General features: G+C 34.7%; 3 protein-coding genes across 5 annotated transcripts; 1 reads left to right on the forward strand and 2 right to left on the reverse strand.

The window, feature by feature from the left end:
* The first annotated feature begins 2,659 nt into the window (after window positions 1–2,659).
* LOC8263119 (protein DETOXIFICATION 44, chloroplastic) lies at window positions 2,660–11,196 on the forward strand. Of its 3 annotated transcripts, XM_015723858.3 has the most exons (13): window positions 2,686–3,780; window positions 3,893–4,014; window positions 4,109–4,258; window positions 4,351–4,493; window positions 5,194–5,329; window positions 5,560–5,656; window positions 5,779–5,879; window positions 6,264–6,427; window positions 7,327–7,398; window positions 7,503–7,619; window positions 10,119–10,214; window positions 10,296–10,417; window positions 10,596–11,196. In XM_015723858.3, the coding sequence occupies exons 1-13, from the start codon at window positions 3,512–3,514 to the stop codon at window positions 10,657–10,659; spliced, it is 1,653 nt and encodes a 550-aa protein (XP_015579344.1). In that variant the 5' UTR covers window positions 2,686–3,511; the 3' UTR covers window positions 10,660–11,196. The 3 variants fall into 3 exon arrangements, 2 of the variants coding, with proteins under 2 accessions (XP_025014461.1, XP_015579344.1); XR_007214353.1 differs by lacking the exon at window positions 10,596–11,196 and having other exon boundaries at window positions 2,660–3,780; window positions 9,953–10,214; window positions 10,296–10,348; XM_025158693.2 differs by lacking the exon at window positions 10,119–10,214 and having other exon boundaries at window positions 2,681–3,780.
* A 1,181-nt stretch (window positions 11,197–12,377) lies between these two features.
* Window positions 12,378–14,837, reverse strand: LOC8263120. Its single transcript, XM_048379885.1, has 2 exons — window positions 14,317–14,837; window positions 12,378–14,156 (listed from the first exon to the last, which is right to left on the reverse strand). Exons 1-2 carry the CDS (start codon window positions 14,318–14,320, stop codon window positions 12,673–12,675), a joined length of 1,488 nt encoding a protein of 495 aa, XP_048235842.1. The 5' UTR covers window positions 14,321–14,837; the 3' UTR covers window positions 12,378–12,672.
* A 1,917-nt stretch (window positions 14,838–16,754) lies between these two features.
* On the reverse strand, window positions 16,755–20,244 carry LOC8263121 (BRCA1-A complex subunit Abraxas 1). Its single transcript, XM_002526635.4, has 3 exons — window positions 19,169–20,244; window positions 18,604–18,696; window positions 16,755–17,119 (listed from the first exon to the last, which is right to left on the reverse strand). Exons 1-2 carry the CDS (start codon window positions 20,045–20,047, stop codon window positions 18,643–18,645), a joined length of 933 nt encoding a protein of 310 aa, XP_002526681.1. The 5' UTR covers window positions 20,048–20,244; the 3' UTR covers window positions 16,755–17,119; window positions 18,604–18,642.
* Between the last annotated feature and the right edge of the window lie 1,516 nt (window positions 20,245–21,760).

The raw sequence follows: 21,760 nt of genomic DNA on the forward strand, positions 1-21,760 counted from the left end.
AGCTCAGGAGGGATAGCGCCATGGATGGATATGTGTTTTTATGAATATGACTCGTCTTTTCTTGGCTTGCTTTTTTTATCTCTTCTATAGCGCTATCCATCCTGAGTTTCATTGGTTCTTCTTGCTCTATCAATATCTCTTTCGTCTTTCTTCCTCGTTAATTCGTTTAGGTATGTAAATTGCTTTTTTTCCTTTTTTCTTTTCTTTTTCCTTGATTTTCTTTTAAATGTTTATAGTGGTGTGTGCTGTAACTGATGTTTCACTCTTGTGCCATCTTCTTGGCCAAAAAATGCTAAAACAGAAAAGGAAAACTGAAAAAACTGCCTTTTAGAGAAGCATGATGAGTTCTTGAAACATCATTTTCTTCTCTTCAATAATTTATATGTTCTCTTTTGTTGTTTTGCTTGTGATTCTTTCATTTCTTTTGAGCTTTTTCTGCTTTCATATATTGGGTAATTATCATGGTGGAATAGGAATAGTGGCATTTGTTCCCCATTATCTCACCATATAACAAAATGGGGTTTGATGATACGAATCGGGATTGTACGAATAAAGATTTTTTTTCTTATTTTTTTTTGTTTCTTTGGTTCAGAAAAAGAATATGGGCTTATCCATTATGAAAATAAGAGAGGTTTGGACCGGAGTATGTTGACTTCTCTTTTCTTCTGCTTCATCATCTTCTTCTTCAAGGGCCACTGTCTTTTCCTTGGCTTTTTCTTTGAGTCCTTTCTTTTTATCTTTTTCCACATATTCATAGAACAAAAGAATTTTGTAAGGTGCGGGTAAATGGATCTGCAAAATCTGCAAGCTTTCTTTTAACTTTCTGATATTTTGCCTCCTTTTCAGGGTGACTCTATTTCCACGCTTCCTCTCTTGCTTCCACTGAGATATCTCTTATATTGCCCCCTTCCCTTCCCCCACATCTTTTGTTTTTTATTGTATGGATTCCGTCATGCCTTCTTTTTCTTATTGCTCTAAAAAGATAATAAAAGATTTCTCAGTAGATTCACATATATCTTACCAATTATTTACTCTCAAAACAACATGAAATCTAAAATAACATTAACCATATCGCTTTCACAGCAAATCATCAATTTATCACTGTGGAAGCGAGTGTTTATCTCATATATCATGTTTTTGTTTTTTTCAGTACAGCCAAAAGTTGGCTTGGCCATCTTTTTTTTGCAGGAAAAGAAAGAAATTTATCAAACAGGATTTCAGCCGAGTTCATGGCCATGAAGATGGCTTCAACAAAAAGTATATATATTACTGGAAAGGGATGCAAATTTGCTTGAGCTAACGAATGGTTTTCCTTTTTGTAATACTAATATTTATTATTATTATTTTTGGGCATAAATATCCATTAATACATATAGCAGTGCAGCGTAATGTATATTCTTAAGCAATAAATATGTATTGAATGGTATGTCAGGGAAATGTACCAAACAAAGTATTTTATTTTTTTTGGGTATTCTCCAGGCAATGCCAGCTGCAATTGACATTTTTCAGTCATTGTCAAGCCACAGACAAGTTATTAAGAGTATATATATAAATATAGTTTCTAACCCTATTCCTATACTTTTTCTTTCTAAGATTTGCCCCATATATATTCTTTTGAATATCAGTGAGTTGTCACTGTAGAGGGATTGCGGGAAGATGTCTAGCCACAAGCATTTTTACAGAGAGCTGAAGGGTAAGGTGGAGACATTTTCAGTTGTAGGGGACCCTTAAGCCCCAATCTAAGCAACTGCTGTTTCCAATTCACAATTTTTATTTTAGTAGCAATTCTCTTTTATGGATGTGATGTTATTGATATTTGTTTGAGGTGACAATCCATGATGATGAACATTATTAATTTATATTATTAGTAGGACATACTAAAATATTATATGCTATTACTATATATTACCTTATTAATTAGATATATTAGCTCAAGTCAAAACTGATATATCAATTTTTGACAAGGCTGCTTCCTTATCCTTCTGTATAGCTTCTTTTTAACTTAAAAAGAAAAACAGTAGTAAGTAATATTATTTTAATTGTTAAAAGAGAAGTTAAGCAGATAATTATTTATTTTATTTTGTGTGAATCTAAATCTTGTGATGTAAGTTCAGTTATTTGGGACATATACATATGTCAATAATTTGAGGCTGGGGGCTCCTTTTTGAGTCAAAAGTGTGTGGCTCTTTTATCTTTTTTAATATAATTTTGCATATTGGGAATATGTTAGAACTTATCAAAGTAGATTCTGCGGTTGCCATCAATAATTGGTGATGGTTGGAACTCATAAGAGACGACTGACGAATGAAAATGTTATTGGCTATCTTGTTGTTTTCATTACCTTTTTATGAGTTTATGAATTATGAAACAAGGAAAATTAACTTCCAAATTTCATTCATACACTTTGTGAAATTAACATATAAAATTGGACTTAATTATGTATACAATTATGTACCTTCTACGATTAGGCCTAATACAAGATCCCATGATATGAAGGCACCAAAGCATGCATCGGCCGAGGGATAACTCTAACAATTTAAGACCTCGTCTAATTATTTTACATTTAAGCATTTATATTACAATTATAACTCTTGTGAAAGTTTACTTTAGCTCTTCCTTAACTAAATTTCTAATTCTGCTATTGCAACTCAAAATCTATTTTTATTTTTCCCATTTTAGTTAATAAGCAGAAGCTATAAATTGAATCCAGTCTAAGATAAACTAAAAGAAAAAGAAGAAAAGAAAAGAAGAACTGTTAAAATGGTGGCTTTAGTAAGTTAGCACATGTAGGTAAAGAGTCAGAATTGAGAAACTTCTTGCAACAACTCATCCTATCATAAGTAATGTAGAAACTAGTGAATATGACCTTGTATTCTTAGAAATGAGCTTTCAGTGCATGTAAATTATTAGAAAAAAAAAAGAAGAAGAGGAAAAACAAAAAGAAAAAGGCACCAACGCCACTATTGTTGAAAGAGATCCTGAAGCGGAGATCTCCTGTAGCCATAAATTACCCCTTTATGGAAAACCAAAAATCCGAAACAGGACATTGAGATGTCGACTTCATCATATATAGATAAATCAATTCTATAATAAATATTATTTATCAATTTTAAACACTCAAGAAAGAGTTTTCTGATGGGTAGACTTCGTCCAACCCTACAAACTGGGCTTGGGCTCATTGGTACCTTCAGTATGAGGCTAGGTCACTAAAAGGCCTATATCATAAGGTTCAAGGCGGATTATTAACCATATGAAACATTCATACTCTCAAACGAAAGCTGAGGATAAAAAATGAAATTGAAAAACGTGGCCCAAATGTCTCGGAAGATATTTTGTCTCTGAAACCGCGCAATCTAACCGTTAATATAGTTGTGGCAAAAGAAGAAGGAAAAAAAAAAGAAAAGGCACCAATAAATCTATGGTTTCAAAGCTTTGTCCAGTAGATTTTAGAGTAGGAATTGACTGAATTTGCAGCTGAATCACAATCTGAATAACAATCGAATCTGTAAACATGGTTACTACTATTCTATTATCACAAAACCTTGTAACTGTACACTCTTTTCAATCTAATTATACATTCCCTAAATCCCAATCTCTCATTACGATCCCTAAATGCTCAGTTCGTCTGCGACCTACTGCGCCTAAATCATCACATAAAAAAACCACCACTTCCACTTCGCTTGAAACGGAGCTGAAACCCTCAGTTTCTCGCGAACAGGAGCCAACTCCTTCTACTTCATCTTTGCTCCATTCATTTTCTCGTTTTGTTAGCCGTTTAAGGTGCGTACGTTGTTAATTAACTTTAATTTGCCTGTTCCGTTTAATTCTTTCCTTTTCTTTTTTTTTTTCAAAAAATTAATGAGCGGTCTTTTGTGTTTTGTTTTAATTGCAGAGATGGATTTAGGGTTGACGAAATTGGTATAGAGATATTGTCAATTGCATTACCTGCAGCACTTGCTCTTGCTGCTGATCCTATTGCTTCATTGGTTGATACTGCCTTTATTGGTCACACAGGTAATTTTCTTTCACTTATTAATTAGTTTAAATTAGAATGCATGCTTGTTAATCTCGTTAAAACATTATTGTTTTGTTTGGTTGTTGGTTATAGGAGCTGTTGAATTGGCGGCAGTTGGTGTATCTGTTTCCGTATTCAATTTGGTTTCAAAATTGTTTAATGTTCCATTACTTAATGTTACAACTTCATTTGTTGCTGAAGAGCAGGCATTGCTTAGTAAAGCCAAAGCCAATAATACTTCTGGTATAATAATTTCTTTATGTTAGCATATGGTTTCTTTTTGGTTAAATATTGCCAGAGTTTGTTTGAGAACTTTACTTTTGGCTGTCATCTAGATTTTGAGAATCAGGAGCAAGGAAAGGCATACCTTCCAGCTGTGTCAACTTCTTTAGCGCTTGCTGCGGGTGTTGGTATTGCTGAAGCCATTGCACTCTTTTTTGGCTCGGGTTTCTTGATGAATATCATGGGTATACCTGTTGTACGTCTTGCTCATTTAGTACTATTCATGTGTTACTGTCTAGTATTATTCCAACTCTTATTTATTATTTTCGTTATAAATATATATAATTATCTGAACTGAACAATTATGATGAAATTAATATTTGTTGATGATTTTTTTATTTAAAATTCTTTTTTAACTTACGAATGTTCATAGTTTGCAAGAGTTATTAAATTAATTGGGGATATGGAAAATTAAAATGAGCCAATAATGCACTTCACATATAGTTCTATGCATTTGAAAATGTTGCTTTCATGGCTAAGTTAGGAGTGGCATACAGTGCATGCTGCCTCAATATTGTTGTCATACTCACGGGCTATTACTTATGTTTGTAACCAATTTATCCATGCTCAATGTGTTTATACCGTCCATGAAACTGCTCAAACTTTGTTTCTAGTACACATATTAAAATTGTATTGTTTAGTTCGTCTTATGTATCAGTAGTTGGCCATAAGCTGATTTACTTTTCTAACGAGAATTTTAACTAAATATAGATTTACCTATTAAAAGAGTGTTAGTAATGCAGCATGACTTCCTAGACCCCATCTCCCTTCAACATTAAGCATGCATCTTTTGTATTGTGAATTGGTGGGAATATACTTACATCTTGCATTTTAAATGTTTTATAAACGACAAAGAATGCCATCTGAAAATTTCTGTGTAATTCACTATGTCATAGGATTCACCAATGCGAATACCAGCTGAGAACTTTCTTACTTGGAGGGCCTTTGGTGCTCCGCCCATTGTGATTGCACTTGCTGCACAAGGCACTTTTCGTGGATTTAAGGATACAAAGACACCTCTATATGCTATTGGCAAGTACTACAGCACTTTTTTTTTCTTTGTTTAATCTTATCTGTACAAATTTGGCCAGATATAAACACATTTCAAAATACATACTGCTATTGTTTCACCAATTTCAAAAGACATGCTGCATTCAGAGCTAGAGAAGGTCCTAGTAGCCATGCATATATAATTTCAAAAGATATGCTAGAATTTGATATTTCAGCCATGCATATAATAATGTTGTTATCTGGATTATCAGGTGCTGGCAACTTACTCAATGCAATATTGGATCCAATCTTAATATTTACGTTTGGTTTTGGCATCGGTGGTGCTGCAATTGCTACAGTGACTTCTGAGTAAGTTAGTAATGTGGTAAACTTAAGAATATTAGTGCCCTTCATGCATGTTAGTGTCTGTTTTAGGGACTTGGGGTTATTTTTTTTTTCCCAATCAATTCACACATGCTCATTTTCTCCAGATATCTTATTGCTTTTGTCCTCCTGTGGGAATTGAATGGCAAAGTATCACTGATCTCTCCAAATATTGATGGGAGAAGAGTTGTCAGCTATCTAAATTCTGGTACACCTTCTTGCTAGGTTTATAATTTCCTGTCTGCATCATTAGAAGTCCTAGTTTCCATTTGATTTTGTTTGAAAATTACTGCTTCATGAAACCATGGGAAGCTGAATTATATCTTGAGCCAATTGCCTGTACAAATTAATTTAGAATATGGCATACTGAAGGAGATAAGATTGATTGTTGATGAGTATAGGGTATAAAGGTAAATAGAAGGACACTGTATGGTTTCATTATGATGCAGAAGATGAGATGTCATCATATCAATTAATTTTGGATTCATAAATGTAATTGCAACTTAGCTGGAAATGTTTTATCTGCAAACATATATTACTCCAACCCAACTTTCTCAATCAACTCGGTATTATGCTCTCTTGAACTTTGCAGGTGGTCTCCTTATTGGCAGGACCATAGCAGTGCTTTTAACCATGACATTAGCCACATCCATGGCAGCTAGGGAAGGGCCGATACCTATGGCTGGTCATCAAATTTGTATGCAAGTTTGGTTGGCTGTATCATTGCTTAATGATGCTTTAGCTCTAGCTGGTCAGGTACAAAGTATAGAAATTTATCTTTACTGCATGTTTTACACAAGTGAGGAGAGGGCCAATATGGAGAGACAAGAACCCCAAGACCTTTTCTACACACATCTAATTCCCTATATAACCAGTGTGGATTGTTGGGTCTGTAACAAAATCCTATAAGAAAGATTGATTAAACACCTTGCAAACTCCAATTCATGGTGCAATCAAAGGTTTAAGTTTGACAGTTTTGATGGTTCAGACATATTATAACTGAGTTTGGTATTTTGGGATTCATACATAAGTTGCAGCATGACATACAAATGAAGCTATGATTGTGAAGCCAAATGATCTTTTGATTTAGAAGGTTATTTTGCTTCTCTTAAATATGTAAGAATATGATTTCGTATTACCAAATTTCAGTTTTCATCCTGAAGGATATGCTAGATGCATATTATAGCAGGAAGATTTTCCTCTTTTTGTGTAATCATATCTTCTCCATGGTGCCTGCCTTAGTGCATGATAGTTGAGGAAGAAGAGGATATTACTTATTAGTTTTGTTTATGTCACATTTATTTGCAAAGTCAAGATCTTCTTTCTCGTGACTCCAACTGTCAACTGTCTTTATTTCTTTGTTTTGGCATGTTTCTGCTCTCAAGGAGGCAATGTTCTATGGCCATCATTTGTAGTCTCAGTAATTTCCTGAATCAAAGCTGGAACCAAGAGAAAAAAAAATACTGAAAATTGGAGATAGACAGGGTCCGACATATGAAAAAGATTAGGTGACAATGCTAGGGAGATTGCCTTTCCTGTAGTCATGGAAGGAAGACTATTGCATGTAGAAGTATGTTGAGGCAAAGTAAAGTCTTTCCATTTGAAGATTGTTTGGTTCTATTCTTATTTGTTAATAATTCAATAAAGTTTTGCAGGCTCTTCTGGCCAGTGGTTTTTCTCAAGGAAATTATGAAGAAGCACGTCAAGTGATATACAGAGTTCTTCAGGTGTGTGGTACTCCTAACTTTTGCACAATTTTCAGTTTAGATCAGTATTTTTGACAAAAATTCTCTGATTAAATTCTGTTCTGCAAATGCCCGATATCAAACAGATTGGTGTAGTAACTGGAATTGCTTTGGGTGTGATATTATCCCTTGGGTTTGGAGCATTTTCTAGCTTGTTCAGTACAGATTCAGAAGTTCTGGAGATTGCATGGTCTGGTATTTTGGTGAGGACTAGTATCTTTTCTTGTTGGCAAATTCCTTATGTTCTGTTCAGAGAGTTTTTTTTTCCTAACAAATCTAGGACATGCACATGTGGAGAAATTTTAAAAGGACGAAGCAGAGGGCAAGGCTGGGTATATGTGTCATAAGTTAGCTCTGCTAATCTGAAGATAGAATCAGAAATGAGTGATAAAAATACAGATACTAAGATCATAAAATCTTTGGTAAGGATGAACATTTGTTAATAATAAAACAATTGTATTAACATTGCCTAATGAAAGTTAGAGGGTTAACTTAAAAATATGAAAAACAGAAGAGAAAAAGCAAAGATAAATCTCACTGAAAAGAAAAAAGAAAAAGAAAAAGGTGATTGGGATCATGGTTCTCTTAAAATGCTTCCCAATTGAAGTTATGGTCCCCTGGCCATTGCTAATGCAATGACCATAGTATGCCTTAGCAAGTTAATAATACTCAGAAGAACAAAAGATCTGGTACATCATACACTGCTCATCTTATAGTCCAATGTCTGCAGTGAAGCCATATGCTTTAGGTTATGCTGCCTGCTTTTATTTCCATTTTTTGTTTTTCTTTTTTTTCCCTAATGCATTATAGGGATTTGCGTGGTTTAGGCATCTCAGGTCCATGAAAAGGTTTATGACCCTCTTTGAAAGCTTGTAATTCTGGCTTTACGGCCAGGCCAGAGCCTGGGTGTTTGAAACACAATATGCTTGGAATGTCTAGATTCAAGTTCAGGTGGTGGAATTGCTTTCCCCTAGGATGTGGAAGAAACAGCTATTATGTTATTAACTGTAGCTTTAGTCTCCTAAAATTGGCATGTAATGGAGGGCTCCTATCACAGGGATCAATGATAAAGATAAAGCTAGGATGGGCTGGTGGGCTCTGAGTAGGGGGTTGAGTTCGTCAATTCCTTTGTGGGCCTCCAATTTGGGATTTCTTCTCAATGCACAGAGCAGTTGCATTTATAAGTCGTAGGCACTGAGCATCTTCTGTTTCATTTTGCTGCATGGCGGCAAGTAGTTGGCATCCGTAGCTATCAATGATGGTGTAATAGAATAAATACTTCAGGAGCTTTAATTTCGAAATGATCAGGTTCAAGGAAATTTCAATAATGAGAGTCAATCTGATAAGTTTAGGGCATTAATCTAACACCCATACCTATTTAATACGCAGAAGAACAAAAGATCTAGTACATCATACACTGCTCATCTGATAGTCCAATGTTTGCAGTGAAGCCATATGCTTTAGGTTATGCTGCCTGCTTTTAAGTTTTGCTTAATGTTTGGTGCCTTAAGATTGCTCATTTTTTCATTGCTTTAAGGTGCTTTCAGAGCTACTCTTTTTTTTTTCTCCTTTTTTTTTCCTAGTGTATGATAGGGATTCGCGTGGTTTAGGCATCTCAGATCCATAAAAAGGTTTAGGACCCTCTTTGAAAGCTTGTAATTCCGGCTTTACAGTCAGACCAGAGCTTGGGTGTTTGAAACACAATATGCTTGGAATGTCTAGATTCAAGTCCAGGTGGTGGAATTGCTTTTCCCCTAGGATGTGGAAGATAACAGCTATTATGTTATTAACTGTAGCTTTAGTCTCCTAAAATTGGCATGTAATGGAGGGCTCCTGTCACAGGGATCAATGATAAAGATAACAGCTAGGATGGGCTGATGGGCTCTGAGAAGGGGGTTGAGTTCATCAATTCCTTTGTGGGCCTCCAATTTGGGATTTCTTCTCAATGCACAGAGCAGTGGCATTTATAAGTCGTAGGCACTGAGCATTTTTTGTTTCATTTTGCTGCATGGCAGCAAGTAGTTGGCATCCGTAGCTATCAATGATGGTCTAATAGAATACTTCAGGAGCTTTAATTTCGAAGTGATCAGGTTCAAGGAAATTTCAATAATGAGAGTCAATCTGATAAAGTTTAGGGCATTAATCTAACACCCATACATATTTCTGGGAGATTTTCTGCAGTCACCATGTCATGCTCCAAAATACTATATCAATATCTATTTAACAAATAAGGGATTCCCACTGTTAGTGGTGGTTTTTCTTTGTCTTAGAAGTGGTGTATGCAATTCATTCTGCTTCCAATTTTTATTATACGTGTCTCAAGTTTTGTCTGAGAGTCTGTTGCAGCCTAGTGGATTCCTATGAATTTCACCATCATTATCCGAATTTATGGCTATGGCATTGTTTTACTGATGCAATTAACTGCTTCTTTCTTGGTTGAAATGTTAGCCTGTTTACTTGATTCTGTTTGATGTTATCTTGAATTTAATTTAAGTTTTTTGGTGTCCTCCACTATTCGGTGCCATTACTTTGATAGATCATTCTGGGTTGAGGAATGTGACTAAAGATATTGTCCAACGAAGTTGATTTTCTATCATGGGTCCTCTAATGGGAATCACATGATTTTTAATTTTGATTTGCTGGATGGGCACGTGATACATAATGTTGTGAAGCTTAATATAAAGCTTGACACTAAAATGCAGTTTGTTGCTGGGTCTCAACCAATGAATGCTATTGCATTTGTTCTTGATGGTCTCTATTATGGTGTTTCAGACTTTGGATATGCTGCCTATTCTATGGTTTGTTCTTATCCCTTTTCTTGCAACTTTTATAGTGCAATGTTCTCTTCCCTTTTTCAGCTCGTTATTTGTAATGCATAGGTACTAGTGGGACTGATCTCGTCTGCGTTCATACTTGCGGCTGCTCCTGTATATGGGCTTCCTGGAGTCTGGACAGGGTTATTCCTCTTTATGACCTTGCGGGTTGTGGCTGGAATATGGAGGTAATAGTTCTGGTTCTCTAGAAGTCTCAGTAATCACTTCATTATGGCCAATATTATCATCATCATCCTAGTTAAGGTGATTGGTGCTTCAATCAATTAATCAAACATGGCTATACCATTGAGCTGCACTTTGTTCCAACCTTGCCCCAGTTTTTGTTGAATGTTTAGTTTCTTTCAGGTTGGGCACAAAAACTGGGCCCTGGAAAATGCTCTGGGACAGAGTGGAGCAGGAAAGTGAGTGAGATTGGATGGTCATAACTAAAATGAGGGCAGCGACCTGGGACACAGAATCGGCTAAATTAAAAAGTCATAGAAGCAGCTTTTAATACCTGTCCGTGCGTCATCCTCGTTGAATTCAAAAATTTGATTTTGATACGGAGGCTAGCTGCATTCTTTGGCGAGAGTGGCTTACAGGGCAACCAACACCTGACTGCATTCAAGATGTGGCTCGTCTTACAAAAAGGAGGCTAGCTAGAACAAAGCGTTGAACATGACAGATTGTAGCAAGGATTATCCGAACTTCTTAGGCTTCTCAGAGCTAGAAGTGTACATAATTCATGTTATTTCCTGGCTGTGATAAGATGTAAATCGCTATAACTATTTACTCTCTCTCTCTCTCTCTCTCTCTCTCTATATATATATATATATATATATATATATATGTATTTTCTTATGGGATTACCATACGCTTCAATTTGAGTACAGTTATTTGCTAAGAGATAAACTTGCTGCCGTTGTGTACAGGCTCTGGAAATCTGAAGTAGTTTGCATTTCGTAAATTTATTCTCTGTTGGTTTGAGATTTATAAAATTTATGTACAAATTTAAAACATGTGTTTTGATTGTAATGAAAATTAGTTTAAAGTTTTATATAATTAAATCTGTGAAATTGGTTGTAATTAAATTAAATTATAATAAAATAAATAAATTTCTATATTAATAAGTATTTTTTTATATATTTTTTAAATTAAATAAATTCCTTCATGAATTTAAACTACACAGGCGGGAGTAATATTCGGTGGCAGCATTCTGGGATCAGTGGGTGTCCATCTTGGAAGTTTAGGGAAAAGGTAGGTCAAACACAAATATGTTTCTGGTGCTGCAGGAGTGAACACAATCAATGTGCCAAATAAGATCAAAGTGTATCAATGCATACATTTGCAAAGCGTAAACAATTTGATGGGCAAATCAAATTGAATCTGATAATCTTACCAATGATTGCATCGACTCCTGAAAATAAAGGCTACAACCAGCCCTACTCTGTGATACGAAAGACTAGGAAAATACATTTGTATTATGATTTAATAGCATCATCTCTGTAAACAAAAAATAAAAAGGCATCATCTCAGATCGTATACTAGAAAATTATTTTAGCTTAAATTGTTTTCATAACAAATAATCTAATCTTTAATTGATAAAATTCATGAATGTATTTGACAACCTTTTTTATGAAATGGCGTCTTTTTAAAGGTATATTAAGTTTATAACTGCAGTTTTGATTCACATTCAACCTAATCTAACCTCTGAGAAACAAAATAAAACTACGTTTATTGTCAAAAATCCATACATCAAAACTGCAAATAACTCCACGGGCGCACAAAGTTAGATTCTGCAACTCATTTTTATTGCTAGTTTATTTCTTGATATAGTTGGCCTCTGTTTTTGGTATTACTTCTATAAGATGATACAGATTTCTATTATTTATGTTTTTCACTATTACAGTTTCAGAAATCTTAAGCCTGCTCATTTTGCTACATCAGCAGGGTAACTCGTCACCCCGTGTAGTTTCAAATATTACTCGATGATTTATATTCGCACTCCATTAATGGTGTGTAAATATATAATGTGGAGGACAAAATAAATGAGCACAGTGCAAAAATGGCTGCCCTTCTTCAAATGCTATACAAACATGCATTAGTCAGTCCTCAAAAATAGTAATGGTTAAATTTAGCAGCAAAACAGAAGAGGAAATATGAAATGTATTACCAAAAAAGATGCAAAATGACAAATTCAAAGGTTGTACCCCAGAGGATCATGAGCCGTGACATGATATATATCATCCGTAATAAGAAATCAGCCAATCCACTTGAGAAGGATTGTAGCACAGATTTCACCCAAAATTGTTTATAGATAAAATTGTCTGCACCGTTCGACTCTAAAGCTTCTTGCATATTCTGTCAAATACCCAACAAACGCTGCTTTCCGGGTCATGGTCCTCAGACGTAATGCATACCATCATCAAGCTACTAACATTTCCTAGAATCCAAATTCAGGAAACCATTGCTCGATCCCGCCTAGCTCTTCCACTGAACCCCAATTAAAGTCAGGTCCCAATAAATTGAAATCTATATCCTCAGTTCTGATTGTTTCTACTGTATGATTTGAGCTGCCTGATTGATCATCTCTAGGATTTTGCCACTGGAAAGTGAGATGAGCTGACCTGTTGCTCTCCTGGTAATTTGTAGACGCTAAGTGATAATGGCCATAATTCATCTTTACTTCCCTTGCAGAATGATCGGTTTCACCTATCTGTATAGATGGCTTAAAATCAATTTCTCGATAGCACTCCGTATCCATGGAATTATTGCTCAAATCATCAGGTCTAGCCTCAAACTGAGACCCCATTCCTGGAAATTCTCCCTCTATTACTTTTCTCTTCATTGGTATCTGACTATCATTAAAAGACTTATAATCAGTTCTTAACTCACAGTCTCTACCTGATGAATCATTGAAAGATTCATGCATATTGGTATTACTGAGGCCAAGTTGCCTGGATTCCTTTCTTCTTCCTGCTTCTTCTTCCTCTACATGCTTTATTATGGGCGCCATGACTTCATCTTCATTACAATGCTCGTAATCAGTGCTTAATTCAGCTTTCATATTCTTGGTCTTACCCTGCAAACAGTCATGTCTTCCATTAATGCCATAATTTTCAGGATATTTCATGTTATCTGCAAATTCTGGATTTATTTTTTTCACCAGCAATGTCTCTTCAACTTTAGCATCATTAGAATATCTGTAAAGAGGTTTTAAAATACTTTCTTTATCTTTAAACTCCTCTAAAATGCTCTCTGCCACCTGAGAATTTTCAGGTTTCTCATTCGATTCCTCAATAACAGAGATCCCAGAAGAGCCTAATTTTTCACTTTCTTCTTTAAACTCACGAACTACGGAACATTGGGTTTTCTGCAGAGTGGACAAAAGATTCAATCTTGATTTCTCAGTATGGTCATCCTCGGAGCTACCTAATGTTGTTTTAAACTGAGTAGATGATGTTTCTGAAGAGTAATCAGGAAAATTGAGGATAGCATTAGGACCATATATAGCTCTTGCTGCATTGTCGTAAGCAACAGCTGCTTCAATTGCGGTTGAAAATGTACCAAGCCAATGTCTATTTCTATTCCCTGTTTTATTATTCATTAAGACGCTCTTCTTTCCTGCAGGTTCTCGAATTTCTGCAACCCATTTACCCCAAATTCTCTGTCTAACACCTCTATATCTATAACTCTGGTTCTCCGGGCCGCCTTTTCCTGGCATGCAACCTTTTCTTGAACCCTTTGATGGAGGCTTACGAAATTCATCAAGTTGGTTTTGCGTCTTCCACTTGGTAACCGTATCTTCTAGTGATTCGCTGCCACTCTTTCTCGAGTTCTTCTTGCTTTTCCTACTAATCCCCGAAGAAGAACTCTCCTTCTTTGTATCCCCCATTCCGCTCATGACCAAGTTCTTCAAGATTGTATCTGAGAAATCAACACACCAATAGAAAGAACCAAGTTTCTTGAACTGCTTCAAGAATCTCAAGGAATATCAGACAGTATTTAACGAAACAATTCAAATCAACAAGAGCAACTAATAAATGAAACGGTCAGTCTTTGAAGATGAAAGAGATATTGAACTCACTCATCAAACTAATTTTGAAAATTGACCAACAGATGATTAATTTTCTTTTGCTCAGAATTTTTCTGTTTCAACATATTACTTCCTGAACTTGAACTCCTCGAGGGTTTTTGTTTTCTGGTTAAAAGGGTTTAAGAAGAAATGACTCGAAATTCCTTTTTTTTTTCTTTTTTGTGGGGGGGTGAAGTTGTCAACTTTGTTTTTCGTTGCAGCAGGTGATAGTTATCTTGGGGATTAAGGAAATGAACGTTAGGAAATGACATGGAAGATGATTTTATATGGATGGTGAAATTTGTGATGGTGCATGACATGTCATTGCATGCTTTATGGTGGATTCTTTGCATACGTGGCAAAGCCCCCATTTACCTTATTTGTTGTTCCTCATATCATTTTCTTGGGGATCAAGACTTGACAACTTTAGTTTAATAGTTATTTTTCTAACCTCTCTCGTGCAAAAAAATCATCAGCCAAATTGCGGCTGTTATTTTTATTAAACAATTCCCTACAAGTGAGTTACTTTTGTCTTTTCTCATTTGCTTCTTAATTGGATGATAATAAAGAAAATATATGTATGTTGGTAATGTATATCTCTCTCTATTACTAAAATCTTCCCATTTTATTTAGAAAAATTCTTTGCATATCCAAGGTGCATGTACTCACTTATTTTAAATTAATGAATAGTTGATATTGTATTTATTAATTTTAAAAAATAATATAATATTAAACACTTAGTAACAAAATATAAAATAACTATATATAATATGCATCTCACTTTTCTATTTATTATGATATACATAATTCAATTGAAAATTTATAATAAATTATAAAATCTACCTATAATTAATAGAAATTTATTATCCAGTTCAATACTTTTAAAAATATAAATTATTTATTTTATCAATAAACAATCGAATTGATTAATAATAAAAAAATAATATAACAGTAGTTTTTAAAGTATTTTAATTTTTTTTAAAAAAAATAAGCATGATAAGTAATTTTGAAAGATTATCTTAATAATACAAGTAAATCACAGTATTTTTATAAACTTTTTGTAAGAAAAATATTTGATATAACTGTTCAATTTAAACAACTTTTTAATAGTTTAGCAAATTTTATAAATATAACTTTTAAATAAAATAAAATTTAAATTGTAAATAAAATCAAATTGGGCATTATGAATTCTTTACATGATATTAAAACAAAGTTAACAGTATTAAAATAATTTTATAAAGTAAATATTAAAACGTAAATGTGTTTATTTCCTGAGAGAATTTTGAAAGATTTTCTGAGATTGTGAAACAGTAAATAAGGAGAGGGTAAATTAATTATTGGTGATATTAACAAAAAATTTTAACGGGAGGCTTTTTAGTTTATTTTCTTGAAAAAGTTTTGAAGGAATTTTTGTAGTATACTTTTAAAACTAAAGGACCGACTAGTAAATATCCGTTACTCTCAAGGGGGTTTTAATTATTTATTCTTCGTGTAGACATTATTCCTTTGACAAGAAGTCAGCTATTTGTAAATTGTTTAGAATTGGACTTGATTTAGGTTCCTTCAACTTTGTTCGATGAGGTTAACAACTTGAATTTGAGTTTAATAAATGAGCTTAGTGTATAAGCAAGTCAAACTTAAGCTTGTTAGTACTTGATTAATCTAGATTTATGAGCCTTAAACCTTTAATTCGAAAGGCTATTCATTAATAAGTTCATGTACTGAAATACTTTTTTAAGTTAAAAAAGAAAATAATAGAAAATGGAATGAAACAAGAATTTGTGAGTTTCCTAACTTAATTTTTATTTTCTTAAAGCGGAAGATCAAGAAATCACTCACCCCGTGCATCTATAATGGTCACAATAGTATTATTGGCCATTACAATCAGCTTCTTACATGTTTCCAGAAAGATTTGAAGCTTCTTAAGATATTAATTCAAAATTTAATTAGATTAATTTACTGTGTTGGCGATTATTCTGGATTGCAATTTCTATTATGTTTCTGGGACCCACTCCAGTTGCCAAAAAGAGATCGAGCTACTGAGTCAAACTAACTCGGTAAGGGCCAGGTCATGTAAGTTTCTAGTTTCTAGAAAACGATAAAATAACAATTCTTTTATAAAATGGATGGAAAAGTAAGAAAAAGACAGAAAAGCCGTGAAACTTGTGGACCAAGGCCCTTTGCCTGCCTACAGCTTTTCTCTAGAAGAATCCAATTTGGCCTTACCAAGTGACAAGCAGATGCCTAAGGTTGCCTGATCATCCATCCATCATTTCCATTAGGGCACCAACATCCAACTTGGGCAGAGCCCAAATTCAACTAGCGATTGCTCCGGACATGCATGTAATTTTCTAATGGGCACTAAATTTTTGTGCATATTTTTAGCTGTCAAGTGCACAATCATTTTCAAATTAAATCCACAAGCGATAAAGCTATTAGCAAGAAAGAGATTGAAGCACTAATCTTTTTTTTTTTACCAATTTGTTTCGTTCCCTTTTCTTTTCCCCTCAATCCTTCAAGCCGCATTGCGCCTCTTTAAACAAAGAAGGGAAAATTTCAAAAGCACAACGAGCACAAAGCAAATGAATTAAATACATAACAAGTGTACATGGATTCCCACAGGAAGCAATGGCAACTCATTTTTACATGCTACCTACAATCCCCTCAATAGCAATTAGTATCAGCAGGGGTTCCATGATAATCATCTTTTTTCAGCTCCAAAGTGGTCATGAATATATCTAACCTCAAGAACCATCAATAGAAATTCCTTGACTACTTGGTCTTCGATATCTTGACTCTAAAATGTGGCACAATTCTGTTTTCCAAGAAGCAAAAAGGGCAAAATGTGAGTGACATCTATACTAAAATAGATGAACATCCTTTCTTACTATGCAAAATCTAACTTGTGACCAATTCAGCATCATGCCTTTTCAGTATATCTATAAACTCGGAGATACATAAATCACAACCATGAACACATGTATTGGTGCCGGATTTATTTGCAGTTTCTTACTTTATTCAAATAAATCACAGAATAAATATCACTCCCGATGAAATGTCCACATGAACTAAATAAATATCACTCCCGATGAAATGTCCACATGAACTATGACTATATCTTGGTACCTTAGTCGCCACAAGTGAAAATATCCTACTTGTATTAATACTCACAAAAATGCGGCGTATGACTTCACTCTTTCAAGCAATGTTCTTGCTGGAGTTATACAGTGCAGTTAGTGCTTTTAGTATAGAATCCCTTTCCAATGATGTGTTTCATGGCTTTTCTCTTTGTTCTTGTGAATCAATTGGTAATATTTATATTTGATGTTCTTTCTGTAATATTTACAAAGTACATCAACCTGTTTATTAGTCCTCTATAACATATATACTTCACTTAAATCGGTTTATGACACTTGCAGTGTATGGATTAGACTGTCCTGCATATGATAGCCTTAAATTTCACAAGTTTGAATAATTACATAAACTTCCCTGAATAGATGTAATGCACCAAGCATTTTTGCTCAACAATGTTGCCGTTTGTTTTGTTGTTCTAACAATGGCACCTTATAAATAGTAAGGCTCAATGCAATGTTCATTCCAAAACTTTTGATGATTTCTATGATCATCTAAACCAAAATGGTGGTCATGTGATGTAAATACACCACAAGGCTAGTTAATGTAATGTTACTCTACTTTATATATTAAGTTGCAATTAGACAGATGAAAGAATCAGTATCTGGTATTCCATTTCATAGACCAAGACAAGAGACGAAGCACAAAATATGCAGAGCAAGGTGAAAAGATAAAACAACAGTTTAAAAGATCCCACGCACTGAGAAAAAGCATATGAACAGATTGCAATAAGAGATCACAAGTATCTAAGCTTTCAACACAGATGCTGCTGAGGTGTTAGCTGACTAGAAAATGTGATTTAGAAGAAAAATTTTATATATAGTGCTGTTAGTCCCGCTGAAAAGCCAGCAATATCATGATATTTTGTCCCTTAATTACATCAATAATGTCATAAATAAAGAAGAAGATACTCTGGGGAAGAGGGGCCACAGTCCTTTAACATCAAGAAGGTGACATCAAGGATATATTATCATAACATCTTTTAAAAACAAGATAACAATTTAATAGGAGTGATATAAACAAAAGCAATGGAAGTACGGCAAAGTCGGGTATGTAAGTACATACTACACCAGAAAACTACTTATTTTGCAGTGTGGTGAGAGTTGGTCATAAAAAATCTCATGCAACCACCATTTTGTAGCTCAGCAGGAGGAAGAAAGCATATACCTGAAGCAAGCTTAAGAATAAAAGCAGGAGTGAAGCAGTTTACTCTAGTCCAGTGCGGGCAACTTTGTACCTTAACTTCCTATTAACATTTTCCTGCAAAAAGGCCAATAGCAGCATAAGTTTGCATTCAAATCTTCTATTTTTCAAAATAAAGGATAAAAATCTTGAACTTTAGATCAACAGAGCAAAAAGAATGAGAAAAGAGCAACTTAGTGCCACTTCAAATCAGATACTAATATCAGTAAATGCTACTTTAAAGCTGGTCCTAATATCCAATCGTTGATTGATAAATAGCCATATGAAAATAGCAACATTAGTAACCATTTAAGAGTTCGAATGTGAATAGTATCATAGTGTTCGAAAATTCTAAAAATGCAAGAATTTAACTGAAGTGGCATGATTATGCAAGAATTGCACATGAATTATTCCAAATGCTACCTATGTCAAATCAACAAAAGATACAGTTCAAATTACCAGCTGAATAATAAATACACCTAAACAAAACCTATCGAATTCATAGACATGATTAAAGATTACACCGAAATGCAAATTTAGCAATGCTCACCTGCGCAAGAACCTTCGTATCACTTATCTCAACTTGTCTAGCCAAACTTTCAATCTTAACCAACATTTTCTCATACAAATTCTCTAAACCTAATGTATAACTCGAAGCCTCGGGTCCAATTAACCTACTCAAATTTTTAACCTCAAAATCCTCGGCACACATATTTAATTCCTTCTGATCCTTGTTAATTTGCTTCCTCTCACTCAAACTATCCTCATTCATCGCCGATAAACCACTCACTTCGCAGTTCAGCATCGGCAACCCTGAATTACTAGGGCTGAAATTACCATAATGACCTCGAAAAGCCGGTCCTATGTTGACAATATCAATCGGTTTCGGATCAAACGAAAGCGTTTTATGACGAAACTGATATGCGCGATAATCGTGCGTGTGGATTAGTTGATCTTGTAGAGGAGTAGAGTATAAGAGAAAAATGCACGGCGAGAGTGTTTTATTTATTAGGTTTTTGATAGGGAAAAGGAACTGAGATGAGGAGGAGAGAGAGCGTGAAACGGAGAATTCTCGCATTGATGGACGGAGAGGAGTTTTACGGCGGCCGGAGAACCAGCCGAGGAAGTGGTGGTTGTGAGGAGTTTGGGAGAGGAGACGGAGGAGATTAGGCGAGTTGACTCGGCCGAGTGAGTCGTAGAAAGAGAGGGGAGAGTTAGGGCAAAGGAAGGAAGTGACAGTGGCGATGAGTTGATGATCGGAATCGGAATCGGAGAGGTGAGAGTCATCGGAGAGAGTTGAGGGAGCTATGTGGGAGACGTGGCCGAATAAGAGGCCGTCCGCGTCACCTAATGATGAAGAGATGCGTTGTATTATAGAGGCTAATGTGGGACCTGATATTGCTACCTTCTGGATTGGTAGGTCTTCCATTTGATTGTGGCACTGCAAAGAGAGAGAAAAAGCACAAAGAAGAAGAAGAAGAGAGCACAGAGGTGAAAAAGAGGGAAATTAGAGCATAGCAGCAGAAATCAAGGGATTTCTATCTTCCTTCAGAGAACGACATCGTTTTTATTATTTCTCTGTATTACCCAAATTTTTTCACAGCAAAAGAGTTTTGTGCTAATTGCAATATAAGTATAAATTTAATCTAATATATCCAAACCTTTTAATATCTGAGAAAATTCAGTATGTACAAAATTGACAGGTGATAACACTTGCTAAACAAATTTGAGCTTCAATTGAAGAATTATTGGTAGATTTGACAAGTACAGTTTATGATAGAATAGATTGGTGTAGGAGGTTTCAATGTTCCAAGGAATTAACTGAATCTTTAGAAAAGCTTTCTATCACTTAAATTAGTTGGAAGGTGAGATATTTAAATCTTACCACCCACTTGAGTATCATCATATCATACATGAAAACTATACAAATAAACAACTGCTTAATTCAATGTAATAAGGTTCAAACAGGCCCTTGAACTTGTCATTGAAGTTTAAATCACTCCTTTTAACATTTTATGGCCATTTTAACCCAAACCTTAGCAAATATGGCTCATTTGAACTCTTTTTTACAAAAATGAGAGACTGTATTACACATTCCATCAAAAGTGCGTGAATGCATTAATTATAAATTCTTAAATAAAATTTATATATCTTTAATGATTGTCATAATAAATAATAAATATTACACAAAAAGAAATCTGAATTTACCACTTCCATATTCAATTTCACTGCCCTGTTACACTACCACCACCCTCAACACTACCAAGCAACAGTAATAACAGCACCACTCTAACGATAATGATTTCATCAACAATAGAACTCGTTACTAGCAAAATCACATAGTATTACAAATTGATAAGAGAAAAAATAAAAAAACTCCACCGTTGCAACTGCTACCATTGAAGCCAAGCTGTGTTTACCACCATCTTTAATTATTTTCCAAAACAAATAGAAAAAAAAAAAGGACCACAAAAATAAAAAAATAGTTTGTTACCATCGTTGTCATCGTTGCTCATACAACATCGTTGTTGCCCTGCAGCTTCAACCACCGCCATCACTGTCGTCTATGGTTGTTGTAAAGATTCTGGCAATTGTAGAGGTTGGAACTAGTAATGAACAATTCATCTTGATGGGCAAAAGATATGGCAATCTTGAACGGCTGGATGTGGGCGAGCTCGAATGGCTAGATTTAGGTGATTTCAATGTTGTTGCTGCGGCGATGAGCGATAGCTGCAGTCTGTGGTGTTGTGATATGTAGTAGGATGGCACCTTTGGTGTTATGGCTTGGTGTTTGTAGAATCATAATTGGTGCTATGGGATTAAGTTTGTTTGGTGGATGAAAGAAAGAAAGTCTCCATTGGTCTTTTCTTTTTTTGGATTAAATTTTTTTGATTAATTTTTTTTATTTAGTGAGAGATCAAGAAAATAGTATTTGAGAAAAAATGTTTTGTTATTTTAAGTTCTTGAAAAAGAAGTTAATTATTTTTTATTAATAAAAAAGGAAAGTGTAATGTACGTGCCTTGCCTATCCAAAAAAAGGGCCAAAATGATAAAAAAATGGTAAGTTCTGGGTTAAAATGACCCAATCAGGTCAAAAGGATCTATTTGACTTGGCCTGTAAAGTTCAGGGGCCTATTTGAAC

This window comes from Ricinus communis, chromosome 10 (genome assembly GCF_019578655.1).
Source record: "Ricinus communis isolate WT05 ecotype wild-type chromosome 10, ASM1957865v1, whole genome shotgun sequence".
Taxonomy (NCBI): domain Eukaryota; kingdom Viridiplantae; phylum Streptophyta; class Magnoliopsida; order Malpighiales; family Euphorbiaceae; genus Ricinus; species Ricinus communis.

Coding starts and splice junctions, on each gene's coding strand:
- LOC8263119 (XM_015723858.3), top strand. CDS start 3,512: ATGGTTACTACTATTCTATTATCACAAAACCTTGTAACTGTACACTCT. Junction 5,330..5,559: donor GACACCTCTATATGCTATTG/GCAAGTACTACA, acceptor CTGGATTATCAG/GTGCTGGCAACTTACTCAAT. Junction 7,399..7,502: donor TGATATACAGAGTTCTTCAG/GTGTGTGGTACT, acceptor GATATCAAACAG/ATTGGTGTAGTAACTGGAAT.
- LOC8263121 (XM_002526635.4), bottom strand. CDS start 20,047: ATGGAAGACCTACCAATCCAGAAGGTAGCAATATCAGGTCCCACATTA. Junction 18,697..19,168: donor ATACGAAGGTTCTTGCGCAG/GTGAGCATTGCT, acceptor GCCTTTTTGCAG/GAAAATGTTAATAGGAAGTT.